General features: G+C 40.7%; 1 protein-coding gene across 2 annotated transcripts; it reads left to right on the forward strand.

Annotated features, from left to right (window-relative positions):
- Positions 1-6,834: 6,834 nt before the first annotated feature.
- LOC120566058 (ceruloplasmin-like) lies at positions 6,835-17,894 on the forward strand. 2 transcript variants are annotated; one of them, XM_039812279.1, is made up of 24 exons: positions 6,848-7,191; positions 8,214-8,458; positions 8,557-8,769; positions 9,097-9,270; positions 9,349-9,440; positions 10,607-10,769; positions 10,864-11,002; positions 11,131-11,270; positions 11,739-11,879; positions 11,994-12,038; positions 12,149-12,363; positions 12,596-12,746; positions 12,945-13,157; positions 13,317-13,521; positions 13,769-13,908; positions 14,041-14,169; positions 14,453-14,559; positions 14,713-14,768; positions 14,959-15,030; positions 16,065-16,156; positions 16,302-16,441; positions 16,535-16,591; positions 17,369-17,474; positions 17,571-17,894. In XM_039812279.1, the coding sequence occupies exons 1-24, from the start codon at positions 7,031-7,033 to the stop codon at positions 17,594-17,596; spliced, it is 3,222 nt and encodes a 1,073-aa protein (XP_039668213.1). In that variant the 5' UTR covers positions 6,848-7,030; the 3' UTR covers positions 17,597-17,894. The 2 variants fall into 2 exon arrangements, with proteins under 2 accessions (XP_039668214.1, XP_039668213.1); XM_039812280.1 differs by lacking the exons at positions 16,065-16,156; positions 16,302-16,441; positions 16,535-16,591; positions 17,369-17,474; positions 17,571-17,894 and adding an exon at positions 15,195-15,238 and having other exon boundaries at positions 6,835-7,191.
- The last annotated feature ends 5,709 nt before the right edge of the window (positions 17,895-23,603 follow it).

Below are 23,603 nucleotides of genomic sequence, written 5' to 3' on the forward strand. Positions count from 1 at the left end.
TTAAAACAATAATAATCTAGTCTTAAAAGAAGCCTTTATTGGCCTTAATTCAAACGAGTGTTAAAGTATTTAAACTACTATGATTAAGACATGATTGTCTTTTTCAACCTTTTGCAGTTAACTTTGGACAGCAGTATTGACTGGATCAAAAGTCAGTGTGTTGCCATCATTACTACACTCAATTTTTGGCAGATAAACAAAAAAAATGTATGTGGTACACATGGCTTTCTATGTTTGGACTAAAAGGAGATATGAAGTCTATTGTAAATGTAATTTATACACTGGAAAATCTCCAACTTAATATTGTTGACATGAAAAAGTATTTTAAGTGTTTAAGAATTGAAAATATAAATTATTAATATTTGACAAAAAAATGTAAGTCGCTTCAGCAAAAGTTGAAATGTGTATGATTCAACGGCATTTAGTAAGTCATTACAAAATACATCATTCAGTTGGGATGCACAACTGATATTCCAATGTCCACAACAAGTGCAAAAGTTCTGATAACTCATATGTCTTTGTTGTGAAATGTGGGAAAGGCAACTTTCCGAGTTAAACATAGTCACTTGAAGTTATCAGATCCCCGCACTGGCAGTTTGCAGCGGAGCTGCGTGGAACCTGGAGCCCACACTACAATTGGCCCACACATGCAAGTTTGAACCTGTTTTTCAATTAAAATATATATCGTGTAATTTTATAATTGTGTGATAAATTTGTGGATAAGGTAGGCAGTGTTACTTTATTGTAACAGTTTGGCCCAAAGCTAACGTTCACCGCTAGCTTCGGCTAATCGTAAGCTAGCAGCCAGGTTACTTCAGATTCAAGGGTTCAATTCAAGTCAGTGTTTTGGAATAGTGTTTTAAAGTAACTTTAGTACTAACGTGAGTTAACATTACCGTATAATGTCTAAATAACAGGCAAGAAGAATAGATTGGGCTAGCTAAATCATGCTGCCTCAACACATGGACATACTTCCACCTGCATCTCCCTGTCTTCCGATTCAGGAGAGAAGCAAGGAGGTTTTATAAGACAGATAGCAACGTTAGAGATTGAGCGGGGTCTAATAATGGACGTTATTATTGCGCTTGACTGACGCGGGGGTCAACTCCTCCCTACACCCATACACATACGACGCGGACAGCAAACTTAGAGAGGCCCCGGTGATGGCACTTATAGGTAATGTAACGTTAACGTTACACGGATATTTTCGTAACTGTAGCTTTTCTGTGCGGTTTGGCCTTTTGTCCACATGCAAACAACACAACAGGATACTAGCTAGCTTTATCCGGAGCTTGACAAAAAGCGGTGGTCAAGTCGTTTCAACAGCCTTCAGTCAGAACAGGAAGTCACAGAAACACTCAGATAATGTTAGGTCCTATTCACAATTTATTAAAATGTTGTTCGATTTCAGCTTGTACGGAGTCTCCAGTTGTTTTTATTATGACAAAGTAACGTTAGCTGTTAAAATGCTCTACATGCAATATCCCAGCCAGCAATGACATGTGGGGCCCAGATGAGGGCTTCATGGGCGGCAAATGTGGGCCCCATTATGGGCTTGCACCCGGGATCCACATTGGGGCAAGCCGTGGAAGCCCAGACGTACTAAAAGTGGGACCTGTAAGGGTACTGCATGGGTCTTAATTGGGCACTTCATGTCAGACCCATTTGGGCCCCACCTGCCCAAATGGGTCTATAGTGGGCTTGCACCCGGGATCCAACCATGGCTACCCAGATGGGCTTTAAATGGGCTCTGTAAGAGTCTTATGTGGGTCCTAACTGGGCAAATCATGCCAGACCCATTGGGGCCCCACCTGCCCAAAGGGGTTTAAAGTGGGTTTGCACCCAGGATCCAGCCGTGGATGCCCAGATGGGCTTTAAAAGGGATCTATAAGGGTGTTATGTGGGATCTTAACCGGGCAATTCATGACAGAACCATTTGGGCCCCACCTGCTTAAAGGGCGTTTAAAATGGGCTTGCACCCGGGATGCACACGGGGGCCAGCCGTGGATGCCCAGATGGGTTTTAAGTGGGACCTGTAAGGGTCTTATGTGGGTCTTAACTGGGTAATTCATGTCAGACCCATTTGGGCCCCACCTACCTAAAGGGGTTTAAAGTGGGCTTGCACCAGGATTCAACCGTGAATGCCCCTATGGGCTTAAAGTGGGCTCTGTAAGGATCTTATGTGGGTCCTAACTGGGCAATTCATGCAAGGCCTATCTAAGCCCAACCATGCCAAATGGTTTAAGGAAGCAATCTAAGAATATAAGTCCAAGATAAATACAAGACACTTGACGCTTTGAACTGCAAGAAATATATTGTTAAATTGAACAACAAAAATGATCTTTAAAAAATAATTTAAATGTCACAACATACCGGTAAATAAATCAAAAATATATTTTTAAAAAAAATCTCTCCAAAAAATACATTAATACAAAATTGTTACATCGAACAACAAACATAATCTTTAAAAAACTATTTAAATGTCACAACATACCGGTAAATAAATCAAAAATATATTTAAACAAAAAATCTCTGAAAAAAAACCATCTCTCCAAAAAATACATTAATACAAAATACACTCATGGCGTCTGTGTGGTGGATGCTGCTTTTTCTCTTTGGGCTCTGATATGCATTATGAAATGTTATTAGGAAATAAAAATATCCAGGTAAAATAAAATATATTCCAGACTTTTCAAGGGCCCTCTCTCCCCTTGGGCCCTGGTAATCAGTATTGGTTTTACCCCCGGTCCGATGCCCCTGGTGTCTGTGCTGCTGCTCGTCTCTATTTATCCAGAGTGGTGATGTGCGATACCACTTAATTCCTTTTCGATCCGATACCAAGTAATACCCAGGCTGGTATTGCCGATACCTATACCAATACCAATACTTTTTACGTATTTTATTTGTAGTGTGATGTGACAACTAGTTTAAAGTAAAGTAAAAAAGTAGGCTGTAGGTTTACCAATTCCAAATTATAGCTGCATAATGACAAGACAATAAACTACTCTCATATTATTTAATTATAAAGAAAATCTCAGAACAAACTGCTTTCTGTTAGCTTGCTGTAAGAATGCTGGGATTCCGAAGGAAGGGTTGCTGCAGCCATAGACATATTATAGAGTCTATGGCTGCAGCGGCCGGCTCCGTCACAGAGCCGCAGTGCACACACAACTGACCGGCGGAAGGAGAAGTAGTTCCTTCCCCTAACCGGATATAATTAGACTTTTCTGGTGACAACAAGTTACTTTTGATAACATAAACACTCACTCCAAATTACTGAGTTTAAATATCGATCTTTTTATAAGAGAATCGATACTAGAGCAGGAGACGTTGGGATCGTAAATATCGATACTTTAGTATCGATCCGCACATCACTAATCCAGAGAGAGTGAACACTAAGCGACGCACAGCTCTGCTTCAGACTCCGTGTGTTTGAGTCTGACCTGAGACGGGAAACGTCGCGTAATGAAAGGTTGACAAGTAAACGTGTGGCTGAGGGGGTGCCCTAGGATGATCATGTTTAATAAACACGTTTTATTTTGCTTGTCGTTCTAATTGGGAAGTAGACCTAAGGGCGACACGGCGCCCCCAACACATTTGACGCCCTAGGCAATTGCCTAGGTCGCCTATGGCAATCGCCGGCCCTGGTTGACAGCTATGCTGTAATGTATATCGAAATATCGGAAATGTGTTTAAAACTCATATCACCGTTATTGAATAAAAGTCTATCGTGATATATTAATTATTGTCCAACCTCTCCCGCTGTTTTTCCTTTTGGTTAGATTCTACATCAGATTAAACAGCACAAACCAAAAATACAGACCACTGTACAATCTGCAGTGTTATTTTTCTGGCAACATAATATTTCAACTTACCTCAATTTGTGAATGTCTGATATGAAGTTCTCCTCGAAGTCACAGCTAGCAGCAGTGCTTTCCGAATGGACTGTTAACGTTTTGAGCGCGAAAACAAGGACATACTTTAGTCATTTTAAACCATTTCAAAAACCGATACCGATATTAACCGATATTGAATTTTAAAGCCAATATCGGCCGATAATATCGAGCATAGTTATTTGTCTAAATATGTGTTTCTGCCCCAAGGGACAGGCGTCTGGGACTGGGCTATTATTTGAAGTGTTACGGTAGGCCTGCAACCTTTCTGAGAGTCCACTAATCAGCATAATTCAACACAGCGTAAACTTTGACCTATTTTGATGTTTTTTACATTTTTGGGAAGTTAACTTTTTCATTTTCTGCACGACTAACAAAAATGGATTGTTTTGGCAAAAGATCTACATGTATGCAATGTTTGTTCTTTGGTGACTAGCGTGACTTGAAATGTATTGAGTTACAATTACTCAATCTCAACATGCTTGATTAGCCTACATGTAGAGTTACTACAAGTTACTTATATTTGTACAGTAAGTAATTACATAACTCAATAGGCCTACATAGTTACTTTGCGCCTCTGCCATGTAGGACCCATATATGTGTTCCCAGTTCAAACCCATGCCCACTTTGCCCATAAATGCACCATGCAGGACCCATATATGTGTTCCCAGTTCAAACCAATGGCCACTTGGCCCATAAAAATTCTATGCAGGACCCATATATGTGTTCCCAGTTCAAACCCATGGCCACTTGGCCCATAAAAATGCCATGCAGGACCCATATATGTGTTCCCTGATCAAACCCATGCCCACTCGGCCCATAAAACTTCTATGCAGGACCCATATATGCATTCCCAGTTCAAACCCATGCCCACTCGGCCCATAAATGTGCCATTCAAGACCCGTATATGTGTTCCCAGTTCAAACCCATGCCCACTTGGACCATAAATATGCCATTCAAGACCCATATATGTGTTCTCAGTTCAAACCCATGCCCAATTGGCCCATGCCTGTCCCTTATTATATTTGGGGACTCATACTACAAAACCTACATGGGACCCGCTGATTTCACCCAGCCAAAGCCCATGCCCACACAGTAACCATGGAACCCGTACTTAACCCATCTGGGCCCCACATGTCATTGCTGGCTGGGATGTTGCTGATGATCAGGTTTAGTGTCTCTGACTACAAAACGCTATTGTCAATAACACAACATGTGATCTGAATAAGGCTTCAAATCAGACTAATATCAATTAAAATCTCTCTTATTCAAAAACAATAACACATCATGTTGAGTCAATTCTGAACCAATCAGCTCTTAGATCATCTAAGAACCAGGCGTTTCCAAGCATGCCAAGCATGGGTCCAGTGTTTTCAATAGTTTTTTTTGCATTGCAGTGTGTACTCATACTTAATTGTTTCTCTTATGCCTGTTTTGCTTATTACCAATCTATTGTAACCTTTGTCTTTCAGATTGAGTTGAATGCAATGCAAGTCCTGCAAGTTCACCAACCTCAATGAAACTGAGGTTTTGGAAGAAAACTGCGGTTTACCAATACAGTTAATTGTGCGGTTTTAGTCCTCTGCCTAAGTAAATAAAAAAGGCAGCTGTAACAGAAGTTGTTCAATTGTTAACTGGCCAGTCCCTTTCCGTATAGCTTTTGTCATATAACGTTTTTACTTGTTCGTTATTGTTGCCCATTCACAAACTTGTCCTTTTTCATAAATATGTACCACTCCCATCAATTCCAAGTATTCCTTTTGGCTTGAATTTTTACATTTGCACTACCATGAACTGGGGTAGATGCTCCATATTCATGCTCCATCTTGAAATACGTTAGCCGGTAAGGGACATACTCCGCATTTCGCGTTTTTGCTGTCAAATGATAAACTCACAGGTGCTGCTAATATAATGCTGCTATTATAGAGGTATTTCTCTCCTGTGGCCGCCAAGTCTTCTGTTCTGTGACTGAGTGAGGAGCAGAGCCACAGCCCCTCCTCCCTCTGTTTTAAATGGAAGGGGGGAGGGGGGGGAATCGAATCGTAAATCGAGTTTTTTATAAAAAAATCGCAGATTTTTTTAGGGAAACAAATCGCCCAGCTCTAGGAAGAAGTAAAAGTACTACTTTTAACTATCTCTCTGCTACTAACAAACATTGCTCTATCTGTACACTTCTTAACTTTTTTTCTCCTTTTCTACCCATTTCTTATAGTCAGTTGTTCTTTAAGTAACCCGCACTTTATTAGTTACATATAATACTATACTGTATTATTTACTTGTGTAAGGATTTCATTGTGTGTGAATTGTTGACACACAGACAGTATTTTAATACACATAGCATTTGCTGCAACATTTTAAAAGTTAGAAAAGTATAACTGTTTGGCCTGATTAGGTCAGTTATGGGTCTCAGCTGCTCTCAGCTGCTTGTTTGAAGCATTTGATATATGGTAAACATGTTGAATAAAAAAAAGCTTTGAATCAGGCATTGTATATGATTATTTGCATGTGCAAATTATTTTTATAAGTGGGTATTATGGTTATATTGAAATTGCCCTAACTTGGGTTTTAAAGTTGTTACAAAGCACAATCATGAGTTACTGAAACTTAAAGTTGAGTTGAGATAAGAAAGGTTTTAAAGTCATCACAATGTATTGTTATGATTAACTGTGAATTTTAGTTTAGTTGGAGTTAAGTTAAGCAAATTTAAATTGAAAGTTAGACCAACTCAAAAGCAAAACTTAAAAAGTTAAGTTTTTTTCCCCAACTTCAAATGTTGCTGAAGTTTGTTGCCTTAAAATTGTAAGTTGTGTCAACTTTTTATTTTTTACGGTGTACCTGATCTCCTTATGTTTGGACTGTTAAATGTGGATGTTGCATAGAAAAACATGTTCTTGTGCAAGTCTAACCTTTTCTTACCTTTATCACAGGTTGGCTCAAACCCTGTTTGTTGGTCAGTGACCAGTGAGCAGTCAGCTGAGGGAGTATAAAAATACCCCGAGGGTCTAAAGTCTCAGACAGACTGACTGACAGCTGTCAGTTGCATGCACTGTTTGTCTTCATCATTATTATCCTCTGGATCACCGAACAGAAATAGAGACTCATCTTCCTCCTTGGCAGTTTAACTTGTAGTTGGCCAAATGCATCGGTTGTGGTTAAGTGGAGCGTTGCTGCTGTGTTGGGCAGCAGTATGTGTGTCTGGGATGAGGAGAGAATACTTCCTTAAGATAGAAGAGGTGTCTTGGAACTATGCCCCAAGCGGGATGAACTTAATTCAAAACCGTACTCTGCAGGAAGATGAGTAAGTACATGCACAGTACATTGTCTTGTCTCGATAATGTTGGAGTCACTCAGTCAGTCAGCCTTCACAGAGTTGGTCCAAATTCTGCAGCAAGACTCCTCGTTGGTACCAAGAAAAGAAACCATATCTCTCCTGTATTGGCATCGCATTAAATGTTAATATTTCAACTTTATAAGATTAGGATCATATTATAATCCACAATTTCTCCAGTTGTCTCTCCACCTCAATTCCATGACGTTATTTAAAATCCATGGATGTCTGATTTAATTTTAATAATTTTGTTTTAATAATTTTGATAAATTTTTGCCCTAGGCTGCTAAACAGTTTACTCCTCAATTTCAAGTCTTCCCATCTACTGTTTATCAATTTTTAAATCCCATGTGTTAACAATTGCTTTTTAGTCCATGCTAATATTAGGACTACAATCATTGCTGTTGTGTGAAAACCTTGTAAGTTCAAAAGGTCAACATTTAATGACATATGAAAAATAGTGACAATGTTTTTTTTCTTTCTCCAGATAATTCAATGAGTTGTTACATGGTTTATGTAGCTTCAGAAGTAGGATCATTTTCTTAACATGGAACACATATTCTTTCAGTTTATCTAAGAAAATTTCAGAGATGCATCCTTTGGACAGCGATTCTGTGTATTCTTTTTAATGTGCTTTCCATGCAAAAGGCCTTTTACATTTACCTGTTTCATTTGTATTACTTAGTCCGCATGCTTCAAGATTTACTCTTAAATACATTGACTTGATTGGATACATTTAAAAACATACATGAATGAATACTTGTGTCTGCACAGTCACCAATGTATACAGAAGCCCCTTTAAAGACACTTTCCTTCATTTACAATACATGCAGAATTCAGTAGGTACATAAAGGCCTCACAAAAACTGGCCAAATATTGGTTGAATACAATGACAAGACCATCAAAACAATATATGACGCATTGACAAATAGAAACAGTTTTTTAAAGTATTTGAACTGTAATCCATAATAATCCTCATGTTTTCTCTGTAGAGAAGCTGCAGTGTATTTAAAGAGAGGCCCCCAGCGTATCGGCTCCACCTACAAGAAGGCTGTGTATAAGCAGTACAGCGACGCCACCTACAGGACTGAGGTGATAAAACCGAACTGGCTGGGCTACCTTGGACCCCTGTTGATGGCTGAGGAGGGAGACACATTGATCGTCCACCTGAAAAACATGGCAACCAGACCTTACAGCATCCACCCGCATGGATTGAACTATAGCAAGGGAAATGAGGGTGGGGAATTAATGATCAATGCACAAATCAATTGGCGGACTTAATAGACGATTGATGCGTGACTTTGTGACTTTCTGTGCTTGGATCTGTTTTTTCAGGAGCCCTATACCCAGATGGTACTGGTCCAGAGCTGAAGCGTGACGACTCAGTGCCTACTGGTACAACATTTACCTATGATTGGACCCTCCCAGAGAGACAGAGCCCAGCATCAGATGACAGCAACTGCGTGACCAGATTCTACCACTCCCACGTGAGCCCACCAAAAGACATCCCATCAGGACTGATAGGACCCCTCATCACCTGTAAGACAGGTACGCGAAGCTATTTAACCTTATAGTAACCAGTGGTTGAACTCAGTACATTTACTCAAGTGCTGTACTATTTTGAGGTACTTGATTATATTTCTCTATTGTTACTTAAGAAACATTTTCAATGCTGCTTTGTGGTATTGATACAGCTGATCTCACAGATTTGACAGGAATTCAGCAATATTTCTTAATAGTTTTATTAGTGGTGAAACGATTAGTTCAATAATGGATTGATTGATAGTAAGAAGTTAATTAAGAAAATATGTTTTTATGGCCTTTAAGTAGGTTTCCCCTTTAAAACATGAATGCATAATGTCCTCTTCTCTGTAGGAACTCTGGACTTGCATGGAGACAGGTCAGGAGACTATCTGTTCGCTCTGCTCTTCTTGGTGTCAGATGAGAACTCCAGCTGGTACTTGGATGACAACATCAGGACGTACATTAGGGCTCCTGCTGCAGGCCTGAAGGAGGATGCAGATTTCATTGAGAGCAACAAAATGCATGGTGAGGGGGGAGCATCCTTCTCCACAGACACATACCCATATACATACACATACCTTTAACTCTGAGTGTGGATTGCAGGTATAAACGGTTTTCTGTATGGTAACCTGCCTGGACTGAGCATGTGCCAAGGCAACAAGATCCACTGGCACTTGATTGGCTTAGGCAATGAGGTAAATATTGTATTATTATAATTATTATTGCTAACCAGAATATCTGATGTTACAGGGATTCTTTAAAATTGTTATTGTCATGTTCAAGTTTTATGTCTTATATTTTAGTTTTTCCAAACATTGCTCATTGAAAACTCTTAGTTAAGGAACATAACTTATCAAAATTCAAAATATACAACTAGTCCTTTTGATCTTAGACATTTTGCATTATGTCGGTTTTGTCTTTTTAAGTACATTTAAAAGAGGCTAAATGTCTTTTACAAACTTTGTCAGCCTTAATGGGCCTTATTATTTACAATATGTTAAATTTGACCATCAAGTACCTTTAAACGTCTCACAGATTTTATATATATATACAGTACAGGCCAAAAGTTTGGACACACCTTCTCATTCAATGTGTTTCTTTATTTTCATGACTATTTACATTGTAGATTCTCACTGAAGGCATCAAAACTATGAATGAACACATATGGAATTATGTACTTAACAAAAAAGTGTGAAATAACTGAAAACGTGTCTTATATTTTAGATTATTCAAAGTAGCCACTCTTTGCTTTTTTTGAAAACTCTGCAAACCCTTGGTGTTCTCTCAATGAGCTTCATGAGGTAGTCACCTGAAATGGTTTTCACTTCACAGGTGTGCTTTGTCAGGGTTAATTAGTGGAATTTTTTCCCTTATTAATAAAAAAGCAAAGGGTGGCTCCTTTAAAGAATCTAAAATATAAGACATGTTTTTAGTTATTTCACACTTTTTTGTTAAGTACATAATTCCATATGTGTTCATTCATAATTTTGATGCCTTCAGTGAGAATCTACAATGTAAATAGTCATGAAAATAAAAAGGAAACGCAGTGAATGAGAAAGTGTGTCCAAACTTTTGGCCTGTACTGTATATACCTTTTAAGAACGCAAGTTAGTTTTCACATTTTGTAGCTGAAAGTCTGTTGAGGTGTCTTTCGCCAATGATTTTTTTAATGATTTGAGTTCAAATTGTCAAAAAGATACTTGTTCTGCCTCTAAAATGAAATCTTGCCTCTATTGATGTGAACGTGTTACTTTGTCCAAAAATAATTTTATTTCTTGCAGTTCGTAGCCTACATCATGTTTCGGTGTTAGCTACAAGTACCTGGTCTGAACCCAGTTTGAATGTCCTTACTCGACCCCAGGTGGACATGCATTCAGTTCATTTCCATGGCCAGATTCTGACCCTTCAGAACCACCACACAGACACAGTCAGTCTTTTCCCCGCCTCCAGCATTATGGCTGAAATGATGGCTGACAATCACGGAGACTGGCTGCTAACGTGCAACGTTAATGACCATTTCATGGGTGAGCTCACGCACGACGTTTTGTCACCCAACTGGATAATTGTCTCATTTGTTTAGTATTTCTTTGTGACTTTTTGTTTCATGTTTTTGTCCAGCTGGAATGCAGGCTATATTTGAGATCAAGAAGTGTTTCCCCAACGTCCATAAGCCCCGGCCACACGGTGAGCTCAGACCGTTCTTTATTGCTGCTGAAGAAGAAGTCTGGGACTACGCTCCTACGCCGCCTACTGATGGGTTAGTTACTCTATACATAACACATATTCATAGAAATGGTACAGTCTGGTCTTGATGTTTCTGTAAGAGACACATTCAAAATGTTTACTTGTGTGTGTGTGTGTGTGTGTGTGTGTGTGTGTGTGTAGTGAAGCAGACATGTTTGTAACCAGAGGACCAAACCGTATTGGAAGCCGCTATAAGAAGGTCCGCTATGTGGAATACACTGACATCACCTTCACAACAAAGATGCTACGCAGCCCAAAGGAGGAACACCTTGGAATTCTGGGTAATCCAGGCTGGGTTCAGAGTCCGAGATTCTTTGGACGCAGAAATAAAGTCAAATTAGTACAGCCAAGCACTCTTGTTAATACATGAATCAATGGTGTTTCTATGTAACTAATTTGCTTGCAGGTTTGTCTTGCTCCCCTTTAAAATGAAAACTTCAATTTGCTTGTTTGGTCCAAACCACTCTCCCAAACCCCAAGATATTCAGATTACAATGTCAGAAAACAGAGAAACTGCTTTTTGGGTATGTCAATTGTCTTATCTTTTGACCTTCATCATCATTCTTGAAGGCATTGGTTCCTATTTTGGACAGACTTCCTCCTTTACTTTAACAGTTTGCCAGTTTCAACACAAATATTCGAAATATGTCTGCTGGATATTGTTACCCTGATGAGATGTCTCCCAACAAAATTCCATCTAACGTTCCTTTGTCCTAAGTTTGTGCCTGTGTGTCTGTTTGTGTCTCCAGGTCCTGTGCTGCGAGCTGAAGAGAAAGACACCATCAAGGTGGTGTTTAAGAACAAAGCCAGCCGGCCTTATAGTATACAACCCCATGGTGTTGAGTACAGTATCGAACAGGATGGGACGCTCTATCACAATGAAGTAGAAGGTTAATACACGCAAATACATACACACTGTTATCAATGAACTACATTATACATGAAACGCTTCCTCATCCTTTTTTGTGTCTCTGTCTTTCCTCCTCTACACTTATTCTCCTCAGAGACCCATACAGCGAAGAAACTGCGGGAGCTAAAGAAGGAACCAAGTAACCTGATTTATTACTTAGATCACTAATCTAAGTCAGCATGTGTCATTGTTATTATCATATCATGTCATATAATAATTCATTTTCTTTATATAAATCTATGTAATCAGGAGTGCTGACCCCTTCCCCAGCTGCTCTGGTCAGACCTGGGACGATGCACACCTATGAGTGGACGGTGCCAGCGGGTGCTGGTCCAGTAGAAGGGGAGGCTGACTGTCTGTCCTATCTGTACTACTCTGGAGTGGACCCTGTTAAAGACACCCACTCTGGACTGGTTGGACCGCTCCTTATCTGTCGACCTCGATCACTTAAAAAAGGACAACAGGTGAGAAGAGAGCGTCAGAAACTATCGTTTCAAGTGTTTGATTAGGACACATCCCAATGTGTGGGATATTGGCAAAAGGATGGAAGGCAGCTTCAATTGAGTCAGAGCATAATAGGGGTGGGGGAAAATATCGTATCGTGAGACCTCTGGTGATTCCCACCCCTAGAGCATAATTAAAATGTATTGATGAAGCCGCATTTTTTACACCTTTCCTCTTCTTCTCCTCATGTAGAAAAACTACGACAAAGAGTTCCACCTCATGGCCACAATATTTGATGAGAACCTGAGCTGGTATCTGGACGACAACATTAAGTCCCTAAGCACTGTTCCCTCTGCTGTTAACAAGGAAGATGAGGGCTTTATAGAAAGCAACAAGATGCATGGTGTGTAGCAAACACATATTCACATACTGATCACTAGCAGCTCAGATCACTCTACATATGAATTTGTCATGCTTAGCAAAAAAGTTAGATTTTTGATTCTCTTATTTTGCCTTATCATAGGAGATTTTTTACCCTGAATAATTTTAGCATTTTTGAGATAATCACTATATGTTGTATTACTGTGTCTCTCTCTATCAGCCATCAATGGCTTTGTGTATAGGAACCTCCCAGGCCTGACCATGTGTAAGGGGGATAAAGTATCGTGGCACGTGTCAGGACTGGGTTCAGAGACGGACATCATCAGCCTTTACTTTGAAGGAAACCGCTTCATCTACCGCCAGAACAGACGAGACACCATTAATGTCTTCCCTCACATCTCACACACTGTCACTATGGAGCCAGACAGCATGGGTATACAACTCTCTCTCTCTCGCTCTCTCACTCACACACACACACACACACACACACACACACACACACACACACACACACACACACACACACACACACACACACACACACACACACCACAGTATATTTCTACACATATGATGTTTGTGTGTGTTTCAGGTCAGTTTGAAGTGGTGTCAGCCACAGTGAACCATTATCAGGGTGGGATGAGAGCCAACTACACGGTAAAGAAATGCAGCATGCTTCAGCGTCAGGGTGAGATTATGCTTCACTCAAAAACCTATTACATCGCTGCCATGGAAATGGACTGGAACTACTCTCCAAACCGCACTTGGGAGGCTGAGATGTACCCTGGTCTGGATAAGTACGGTACCACTGCATATGTAGTCATTGAGTAGTATATAGTCTTTGTCATTTACAAAGTGTTTGTACAGAATATCAGCAGAAAATTGGCATCAAACACACACACACAGACACACACACACACACACACACACACACACACACACACACACACACACAAACACACACACACACACACACACACACACACACACCAAGCCTCAACCCCCTATTCCTCTGCCAAATAAGCCGGTCCTCTTCCTCTGCAGCCCTGCTCATGTCTACCTGGACCAGCAGGGTGGGTTTATAGGCCCCCGTTACAAGAAGGTGCTCTACCGCCAGTTCACCAATAACAAGTTCACCAAGCAGGTGGAAAGAACAGCCGATATGGAACACCTCGGCATTATGGGTAGGCTTTCTGGCCATTAAGAAATGCAGAAAAACTGTGATTGTAAAATAAAAGCCACACATACATGAAACATCATGGATTTATTTTCCAGCCTGATTGGTCTTGTCAATAGAACGCTTTCTCTTCTTTCAGGTCCAATGATTCATGCTGATGTGGGAGACAAGGTGACAGTGGTTTTTAAAAACATGGCATCCAGGCCTTATTCTATCCACGCACATGGAGTCAAGACAGAAAACCCAGATGTTCATCTCACCCAACCAGGTAGAGACAGAAAGATTATCAGCTGACAGGGAGGCAGACAATTAATAAAGAGACACAAAATGCTTCTTTTTTATTGTGGATTTATTTAATTATCATTGTGTATTACAATCAAAGCGTGTATGGCTTTCATTTTCTCAGAATATGAAGGTTTCTGTGTATGCCTGTGTATTAGCTGACCTCAGTATTATCTGTCCCTCCACCCAGCTCTGTTAGACTCTGTGTAACTTTAAGTTATCGTAATATAGCATGGAATTCAATACCTTGAAAAAATGTCTTTTTCCAGGTGAGACTCACTCCTACTACTGGTACGTTAATAAGAATACAGGACCAACCCCAGAGCAGGAAGAGTGCTCTGTGTCAGCGTACTACTCCACTGCTGATGTTATCAAGGTGCACTAACACACACGCATGCACACACGCACGCATGCATGTACACACGCGCACGCACACACACACACACACACACACACACACACACATGCACACTTATGTTGCATGCATACACACGCACGCATGCACTTATGTTGTTTCCCTTCTTAACAGGACCTGTACAGCGGTCTGATTGGTCCGTTGGTGATCTGTCGTCGTAGTTGGGGCAGGTGAGTGTTTTTGCATCTGTAAATGAATAAAGAACTACCCAAACTAGTTAGTACTCACTTATTTATGCAGCGTATACAGTGTGATTTCCAGATCTGAGGTCTAAGGCAGATAGAATTATTTTGGTTCTGCATCACGCAACGAGTATAATAGAGTGCTAATGTACAGTTGTACAAACTGTGTTGCTTCCAGGACTCTTGGTATGAAGAAGGAAGTAGAAGAGTTTGTGCTGCTTTTCCTGATTTTTGATGAGAATTACAGCTGGTAAGTAGAGTCTAACCTTTTTAGACGTTCAGTATTTAGTACATTTAAATACAAAACCCGATTTAGTCCATTTAATTCATGGTATCTACAATGCAAATGCTGTTTTGGTTTTATATTTAAGGGTTTTGCCTGAAACTTATGCACAATTTGTTATTTTTTAACAGGGGGAATGGCCCAGTGGAAACACCTTATTGATGTGAAGGCCAGTTTATTTAAGTAACCCGCTATATAAGCTATATTTTAGGGAATATTATATATCCAAGACGAAACTGACAGAAGGGCGGGACTGAGAGAAAAAGTCGCAATTACAAATCTGTCTGCTACCTCAGCACCATGGACAGCACCATTGATTTATCAATGCACAGCACAGCAAGGCTTCTGATATTTCAGAGCCATGGTCGGGGCCATAGATTCTAACATGCACAAACCTCAGTCAGATAAAGGATCAATGAGTCGGGCAGACTAGAAGACTAGAATAACATATTCAACTGAACAAACCCTCTGCCCCTACACTATCTCTGCTACTAGGCCCTAGTGGTATGGGATGGAGAGTGATGGCAGATTAACAAAAGGATGTGTTTTGCTCATGTTGCTAACAAGCGGGATGGCAACCCACCCTCACCCCCCTCCAAATCGCCTACTGCTACCACCCCAATACAATGGAATTAAATGGAATTTTGATTATGCTAAAACAAAAAATCTGTATACTTGTAAATTGTCTTTCTAGAAACAATCCCACAGGTAATGATGACAATCTGCGGATTGCACTGTCAACATTTTCCATTGGGAGTAGTTCATCAGTAGTAGTTTAACAGTGAAGTGTACATGTGCCAGTTACAAATTTGACGGGGTCCCACCTAATATTTTGACACTATGTCATCCTCCTAGCCCTCATTTATCTGATTTGGCTACATATATCGGAATATACTGTACATCACTGTCTGTGGTGTCTTCTGCAGCAATGCCAGGAAGATAAACTACTGTATATTTATTGTACAATATTTGACAAATTATTACTTTTATTATTATTCCAGGTACCTGGATGAAAATATCAGGACCTACATCAGTAACCCTCGCACAAACTTGAAGGATGATGCAACCTTTATAGAGAGCAACAAGAAACACTGTGAGATAAACACACACACAAAATGAACTGCATCATTTTGACAGATGGGATGATATTTTTGTTGCTTTGTCTAGACATCTAACAAAATGTCCTTAATGTATTTCATATGTATGTTGTGTGTATGTGTGCTTTTCTTTGCTTGCAGCCATTAATGGTTATGTGTATGGCAATCTGAATAGTTTGAATATGGAGGTGGGTGATAAGGTGTACTGGTACCTGATGGGAATGGGCAATGATGTGGACATACACACTGCACACTGGCATGGACACAGTGTGGAATACAAGGTATATTAAACATACAAAAATGCAAGACCCCCATACACAGTTACACATTATACAAGCTGGTACACACAAATATCAACTCTTCTTTCTCTACAGCTGGGCGGAGGTCCTCATCGAACTGATGTGTATGAGCTGTTTCCAGCTACCTTCCAGGTAAAACCTGATTTTATTTGTCTTTTGCAACATTAAACATGCTGCAAGTTACATTTCAATGTCAATAAATACTCATTGCTGTAAGTTCTAGCGATCAGTGTAACCACAGAAAAAGGTGTAAATCTCATTCGTTTGATTGCAAAATCTTCATCGTATCAAGTAATTTCTTTGCAATGTTTTCCTAAAACTTGTCAGAAGAAATCTGCAAATGGGGCAAAAAACAAGAATTATATTACATTATATCAAGCTTGAATATTAGTGACGTGTTCCTTTTCCAATCCTTCCATCTTTAACAAGCAAACAAGCAAACAAATACGATAGATATTATAATGGCTAAGCCTAAAACTTAAAGCCAGTGAGGGGCTGCTATGCGGACTTAAACAATCAATCAAACAAACAGTCTATGGCTAGTAAACTAGCTGACGCGCTCTCTTTTAACTGACACCGCTCAGTAGTCTCCTGTTGAAATCATAGTCTCCAATTAGTCATCGTTGCGTTTTGCTGGGCATTTATTGATCACAAAGCTCTTCATATCAACGTGCAAGAAACCATGTGTCCATCAAGCTCCATCAACAAACATTTCATCATCCACATGAGCGCCACCAGTGGACAATTTGTGTCCTACACCCAAACCAATGAAAATGGCTCTTACAGATATTTACATTTAACATTTTGCATGAGTAAGTTACAGGGGCTTGACATTGCTGTCAAACATTATTCAAAATAAAACTTGTGACCAGTGAATCATGTTGGCATTGCCTTCTTTTTCCTGTTCAGACAGTAAAGATGCGCGCTATGTATCCTGGTACCTGGCTGCTCCACTGTCACGTCATTGACCACATTAAAGCTGGCATGGAGACGACGTATACTGTTACTGAGAAAGGTAAGGTATCTAATTGGGCAGGGACACACATTCAGACTAAGAGCAGGATAATGAGGATGCTGTACAGGTACTAACAAGTGTGTTTCTCTTCAACAGAAAAGAAGAAGGGATTATTTGGCTGAACAGTTGAGAAAACTCCAGAAAGACAACAGCGGAGAAATTGAATTTTAGTACCGAATTCACTAAACGTTGTATGTAAAATCTGCTAAATATGATAAGTAACTAAGATAATTACAGCTCAGAATAAAACACAACCACCCAAGAGCCATGTAATATAACAATTGCATTTGAAACTGTCTAACTGCTTTTATATTTTTCAAATGACACTGAAGAATGTAAGAATACAAATTTAACAGTTTTATAATGACAGCAGGCAGGCAGCAGGGGGCTCTGTAGCCTGACAGCACATTGTCACTGCATCGTGTGTGGAAACAAAAACATTTTGTCACACTAGTGAACATTGATGTTAGCAGCAATGTAACTATGAACCTAATACATCTGTAGGGGAAACCTGTATACTGTGGAAGAGCCTCTGACTTATTACAGTCACAGAGGTAGGGATGCACCGATCAATTTGGCCCTGAACAGGGCTGGACTGGGACAAAAAATTGGCCCTGGCATTTTTGGCCCAGGCGGCCCACACCCACCATTAATGGTCAGACACATTCCCAGCAGACAGTTTTCTTAAAATACGCCTGCATTCTATTATATGAGTTGCCTAGTATTCAGTGTTCATGTGATCATTTTGGATCCTTCAAGAGGGATCTCAAGACGTATCAGTTGATCTTACACTTAAATAATTAATTAATTCTTAGAGTTATGATTTGTATATTTATGGTATTTTTATTATTTTTTATTATTGATATTTGATATTGTGTTGCCATTATTGTTATTATTACTATTTTGCTTAATATTGTCTTAGCAACTTTAAAAACAGTTTACTGTTCATTTTAACTATTGTAAGATTCATATTTTGTCGCTTTGAACACGTTTGTCGCTTTGGCAAGTGTCTGCTAAATATTATAACCATTACTATAACCCTTCCCAAAAGCTACAATAAAGCTGAGAGTAGTATATGCCCTGGAAAAGAGCCCCAATACAAGAGATGCTAATTAAGCCATTCAAGGAACACTGATGCTTGTATCACCACTGATTTTGTAGATCACACAGACTTTTCAACTACCAAACAGGCCAACCGCTAGCATTTTCAATGTAAGCAAAGCAGTTAGGTTACCTGACAGCCACTAACTGTTATGTTACAGCCAAACTGCTTGTTGTCGTTATGATGTGACACACACACACACACACACACACACAAACACACAGCCTCCCTCCCTTCCTGAGAGTCCCTGTTAATTTGCCTACTCCTTACCACATCATCATCTACTCTCTCTTCCATCTTTTCCTCACTCGCTCCCATGGCCCTGTCATGGTCACTCTCCTCCTCCTCAGCTTCTTCCCTGTCATGATGTTGTTTCTGCTTCTCTGTATAGCCAAAAATTAAATCGGCCCAAAAGAGCGTCAGCCCACCGGGAAAATGCCCGGTATGGCAGATGGCCAGTCCAGCCCTGTCCCTGAAATAACACACTTTTGGCTGGGGTACCCGTAAGAGCTAATTCAACCATGGTTTGAGTAGTGAGTGCTACAATAAATTTCAGTGAGATCTGGCACTTCACAGGTCATTCATGTGTAGCATCATTTGTAACTCAAAAACCCTTGCGGACTGATCAACATGTTACTGAAAAAGTCAGCTGTAATTGTTCTCTAGATGGCTTGGGTTGAAAGGAGAAAACTGAGCAATTCTAGTTTATTGACATTAGTCATGTTTGGGATTAACAGGAATGTACAACTGAAAGCTGAAACCAGAAAACCTGCAATTGTGGTATTAAGTTGATCATACTTTGACACAACCAAGAGTTCAGTCTGGGTGGCGCAGCATCACTTTAATGAACTCGGGGATTTAGCAGTGCTAGCAGTCTGTGACCTGCAAGGCTTGATCACTACAGTCAGAGACCAGTGTGAAGCAGCTCATATGTTGCTGACAGATGTCTGTTTTTATGTAGTGTGATGGTCTGGCTTTGTACACAATAACCCTTTCAGTGCAAAGTCAAGATGCAAGAGTTGTCTTGATCAACATGTTCAGATCAGTGCTCGAAGTGGGCCGGTACTCACCGGTATGCAGTACCGGCACTTCTACATTTTACACTTAAAGGAACACGCCGACTTATTGGGAATTTAGCTTATTCACCGTAACCCCAGAGTTAGACAAGTCGATACATACCCTTCTCATCTCCGTGCGTGCTGTAACGCTGTCTGACGGCTCCAGCATTAGCTTAGCCCAGCACAGATCCTGCAGGTAACTGGTTCCAACTAGTCTACTGCTCCGAATTGTGACAAAAGTGACAAAATAACACCAACATGTTCCTATTTACATGTTGTGATTTGTAGAGTCACAGCATGTACAAAAAACAACGTAACATGAGACACAGCCATCTTCTATCCCTAAACAAACCGGGAACTATATTCTCAGACAGGCTTGCTGCGAGCATATCACTCCACCCAAGTACTATATTCTTCCGCCTGAGAATATAAAGGCAAGCAGTCGGCCCACCCTATCAGATGTTCGCTTAGCCACGGACGGTAGTTCGGAAAAGCTGTCTGATGCCTGCAGCCTGACCGTAACAGATTTTTCACTGCTGAAAACCTAGAAACTAAAAAGAAGTGTGTCGAGTTTGTTTTGGACACCGCACACACTGTGTAGGCTACAACACTTAAACTTATTCCAACAACTCTGCTCCGGTCGCATCTACATGTCTAGCAGCTGCTTCCTCTCTGTATTTCTCCTCTGCCCCCATGGGCGTCAGTTTGGTTTGAAATGTGCTGGGGACAGAGACGCATTCGGAAGGAGGCTACATTTCCAGAAGTGCTGGGTTACAATAAATTACGCTTTTTTTTCTCTTTCGCGCAGCTCATGTTTTGAAAGATGCTGTCCTGTAGCTTAGAATGAATAAAAATGTGGTTTAATGTATGTAAACAATGATCAATGATTACCAAATGTCTTTCTAATATTGTTCCTCAGCCAGCTGTGTCTGTGCCTGCCCTGTGGGGATAGAGATTGTTGTGGATTTTTTGGTATCTGTCGCTCAAAAATTATATGTGTTATGGACTTTTTTTTTTAACTAAATTGAGCTCGAGGTTTTCAAAAAAAGTGGTGGGTACAAAATGACTCATAATGACAACAAAAATTGAAAATGGGTCAATGTGACCCAAAGTCAACACAATGGTTAAAGTCCTTGACTGCTAGTGGCAAATGATCCCCTGATTACTGTATAGTGCACCATATTTACCCTTTGCCATGTTATTTAACATGCTATGTACTACGTTAGCATGTGCTAGCATTCCGTTCAAAGCACAACTAAGCCTACAGCAGATTATGACAAAGTACTTCTTGACTTAGACCTACTTCCTAGATGACGGGTCTTTTAGGTAATATCCAGAGGTGTCAAAGGTATTCACATTCATTACTCAAGTAGAAGTATAGATACTAGGGTTTGAAAAGACTTCTATAGAAGTTGAAGTATCAACTCAAGTAAAAGTAGCCTGCTCCACAGGGGCCTATAGTGCACTACCTCCTCCCCAACAAAAACTTTTTTTAAAGGCCATAATGACTATAATGTTATATTAAAATCATACCTGCAAACTCAGAAGGGCTGTCAGCATTTTAACCGTGTTTACTCCAGCTGCTAGCTAACGGTAGGCTAACGTTAGCTGCTGTCTAGTGTTAACTAGCGTCCCGTGCTGCGATGTTTCGGTTCCCTCTAACGTCCATTTTCGGAGCATCAGAGAGAAGTGGCACCTAAATAAGGCACCGAAATCCGCGTTGCTATTCGGTCCGGTAGATAACGGTCGTTAAGGCACCGGTGCTGTATTAGCACCGGGTCTGTGCAGGTGCGATGGATCGCATACAAACCAATAGGGTGTCGGAATGGTATATGTTTATACTTCTCATCCAACCATAATCAAATTCACTCCCTCCCGATGGCGCGATTGATCTGGATAGTTTTTTTTTTTTTGTGTTCTTTTGAACGATGAAAAGCCAGAATGAAAACATGCCAAACTGAAGTAGTAGAACTGAGTAGAAAGTACAGATAATTGCGTGAAAATGTAAGGAGTAGAAGTAAAAAGTCTGCTGTAAAATAATTATTTCAGTAAAGTATATGTAAGGAAGTGTTCTGTATTGGCCAGCAGATGGCGCCTTGGTTTTAATTTGAGTGCTCCTTTTCTGTTTGGCTTGCCCTGGCACAGAGTCTTTATGACCCTCCGCGGCCACCATAGGTCATATTCTCTTTTGTTTCCCAAAAGGTAAGCCATGTATCAGAGCACTGTAACATTGAAACGTTGATTTAAATCATAAATAAGTTGTTTGGTGCAACAATTTTGTATATTAAACCTGTTTGAAGTTGCACTGTGTAGATGGCTGAACAGAATATATGGGCCGTGTGAGCCAATGTTTAAGAGACCCACAGCTAATGCTAGTGGCTAGCTAAGTGTGTGGATGAGGCAAGCTAGCTTAATCCAGCATTTATGTTCTTCATGTTAAGCAGACACATGGAGCTAGCTGAGTAACTACTGCTTAATGCTAAGAGGGGCAGCTAAGGTTTATTTTATACTGTGGTTTATTATGGGCCAGATTGTTGTTCTTAACTGGCTGTGTGTGTGAGATATTCTCTTTTGTTTCCCAAAAGGCTCAATAAATGAGAGGAGTTTTGCTTGTCTCAACCACCATTTGGTCTCCTGTTTTCCTGTCCCTGCCACACGCCCTGGTATCTCCAACATCTTAAATAAACACAACGCAGAGTCAGACTTTTCTGGCTGGGCGGGCCTGACGGATAGGGTTACATCTTTGGTGCCGTTGACCCGGATGGTGGTTTACAGCAGGACGAGCAGACAATTCGCAGACTGTACATCTCTGTGGACTCAACACTCAGGTTTTGTTGTTGCCTCTCATGTCCTAGATATCGTAAAAAAAAAAATAGGTGCTAAAACTGCTTTTGAAAAAAAAAAAAAAAAAATCTTGCTGTTCTCTTTGACAAGTGTTTTGTTAAATGCAAATGTGATTTAATTGTGTACATGTTGTGATGCTTGTTGGTGCTTTATACTGTATCTGATTGTGTTCCCACTAGCCAACTCATAACACAACACTGATACATCCTTTAACTTCCTTCTATTTCTACACTACCGCAAAAGTCAAACATGCAAAGACATTACGAAAACACTTTTTTCGCCCTTTGTCTACTCTCTCCCCCCTGCAGTAAGGCAGACACTATATCACTCACATGGATCAGTGACTGGCACCGATGAGGTAATGCCTGCTCCAGAACAGACAGTAATTAACATGGGAGAGGTGAACAGTTCCCATGAGTCCCAGCAAGGTCACTCTCAGCACCTTCTGAGGTCAACGCCATGGGAGGCCACATCGAACACCATGCCCCCCCCAAGTAATGAGCCTACACCTCCAGCTGCTGGTCATGTCTCACATCCCAGTGTACTCACCCCTCCAGCAACAAGCCTTGTCCCTACACCTCCCAGCCTGTCCCCCATGCCTACTACACATGTAAGTGTTCAGGGCCCAGCTACAACAGGATATGGTCCCAAGGTCTATGAGTATGCCTCCCTGACCCCATTCAGTCCCCCTGAAGCCACTCTCCCTAGGCATCCCACGACTACAGCCAGGGCACCTAGCTTTATAATTCCTGATAGTCCCAGCCTGTTGCCCAAACCCCTTGTCTTCACGTCTCCGGCAAGTAACATACAACCCGTTCCAGTGCTTTCAACCTATGCCTCACAGGTTTCTATGCATGGCCCCCCAGTGGGCATACAGAGCGCTACAGAAACAGTACCTGCCCCACCTGCAAACCGCGACCCTTTTCCCACCAGCTATCCCATACCTCCTTACTCATCATATGGGATGTACATCCCTCCTTCCTCAGTGTACCAACCTCAGGCAGTAGGGCAATCTTCACAAGCCGTTCAACCCAACCCTTATCACATGCAGGCCACTGGACAATCCCACACACTCCCCCACATGATCGCTGACGGATTAACTAGGTTTCCTCCTGCCCAACCCAT

The sequence above is a fragment of the Perca fluviatilis genome, chromosome 9, assembly GCF_010015445.1.
Source record: "Perca fluviatilis chromosome 9, GENO_Pfluv_1.0, whole genome shotgun sequence".
Classification (NCBI taxonomy): domain Eukaryota; kingdom Metazoa; phylum Chordata; class Actinopteri; order Perciformes; family Percidae; genus Perca; species Perca fluviatilis.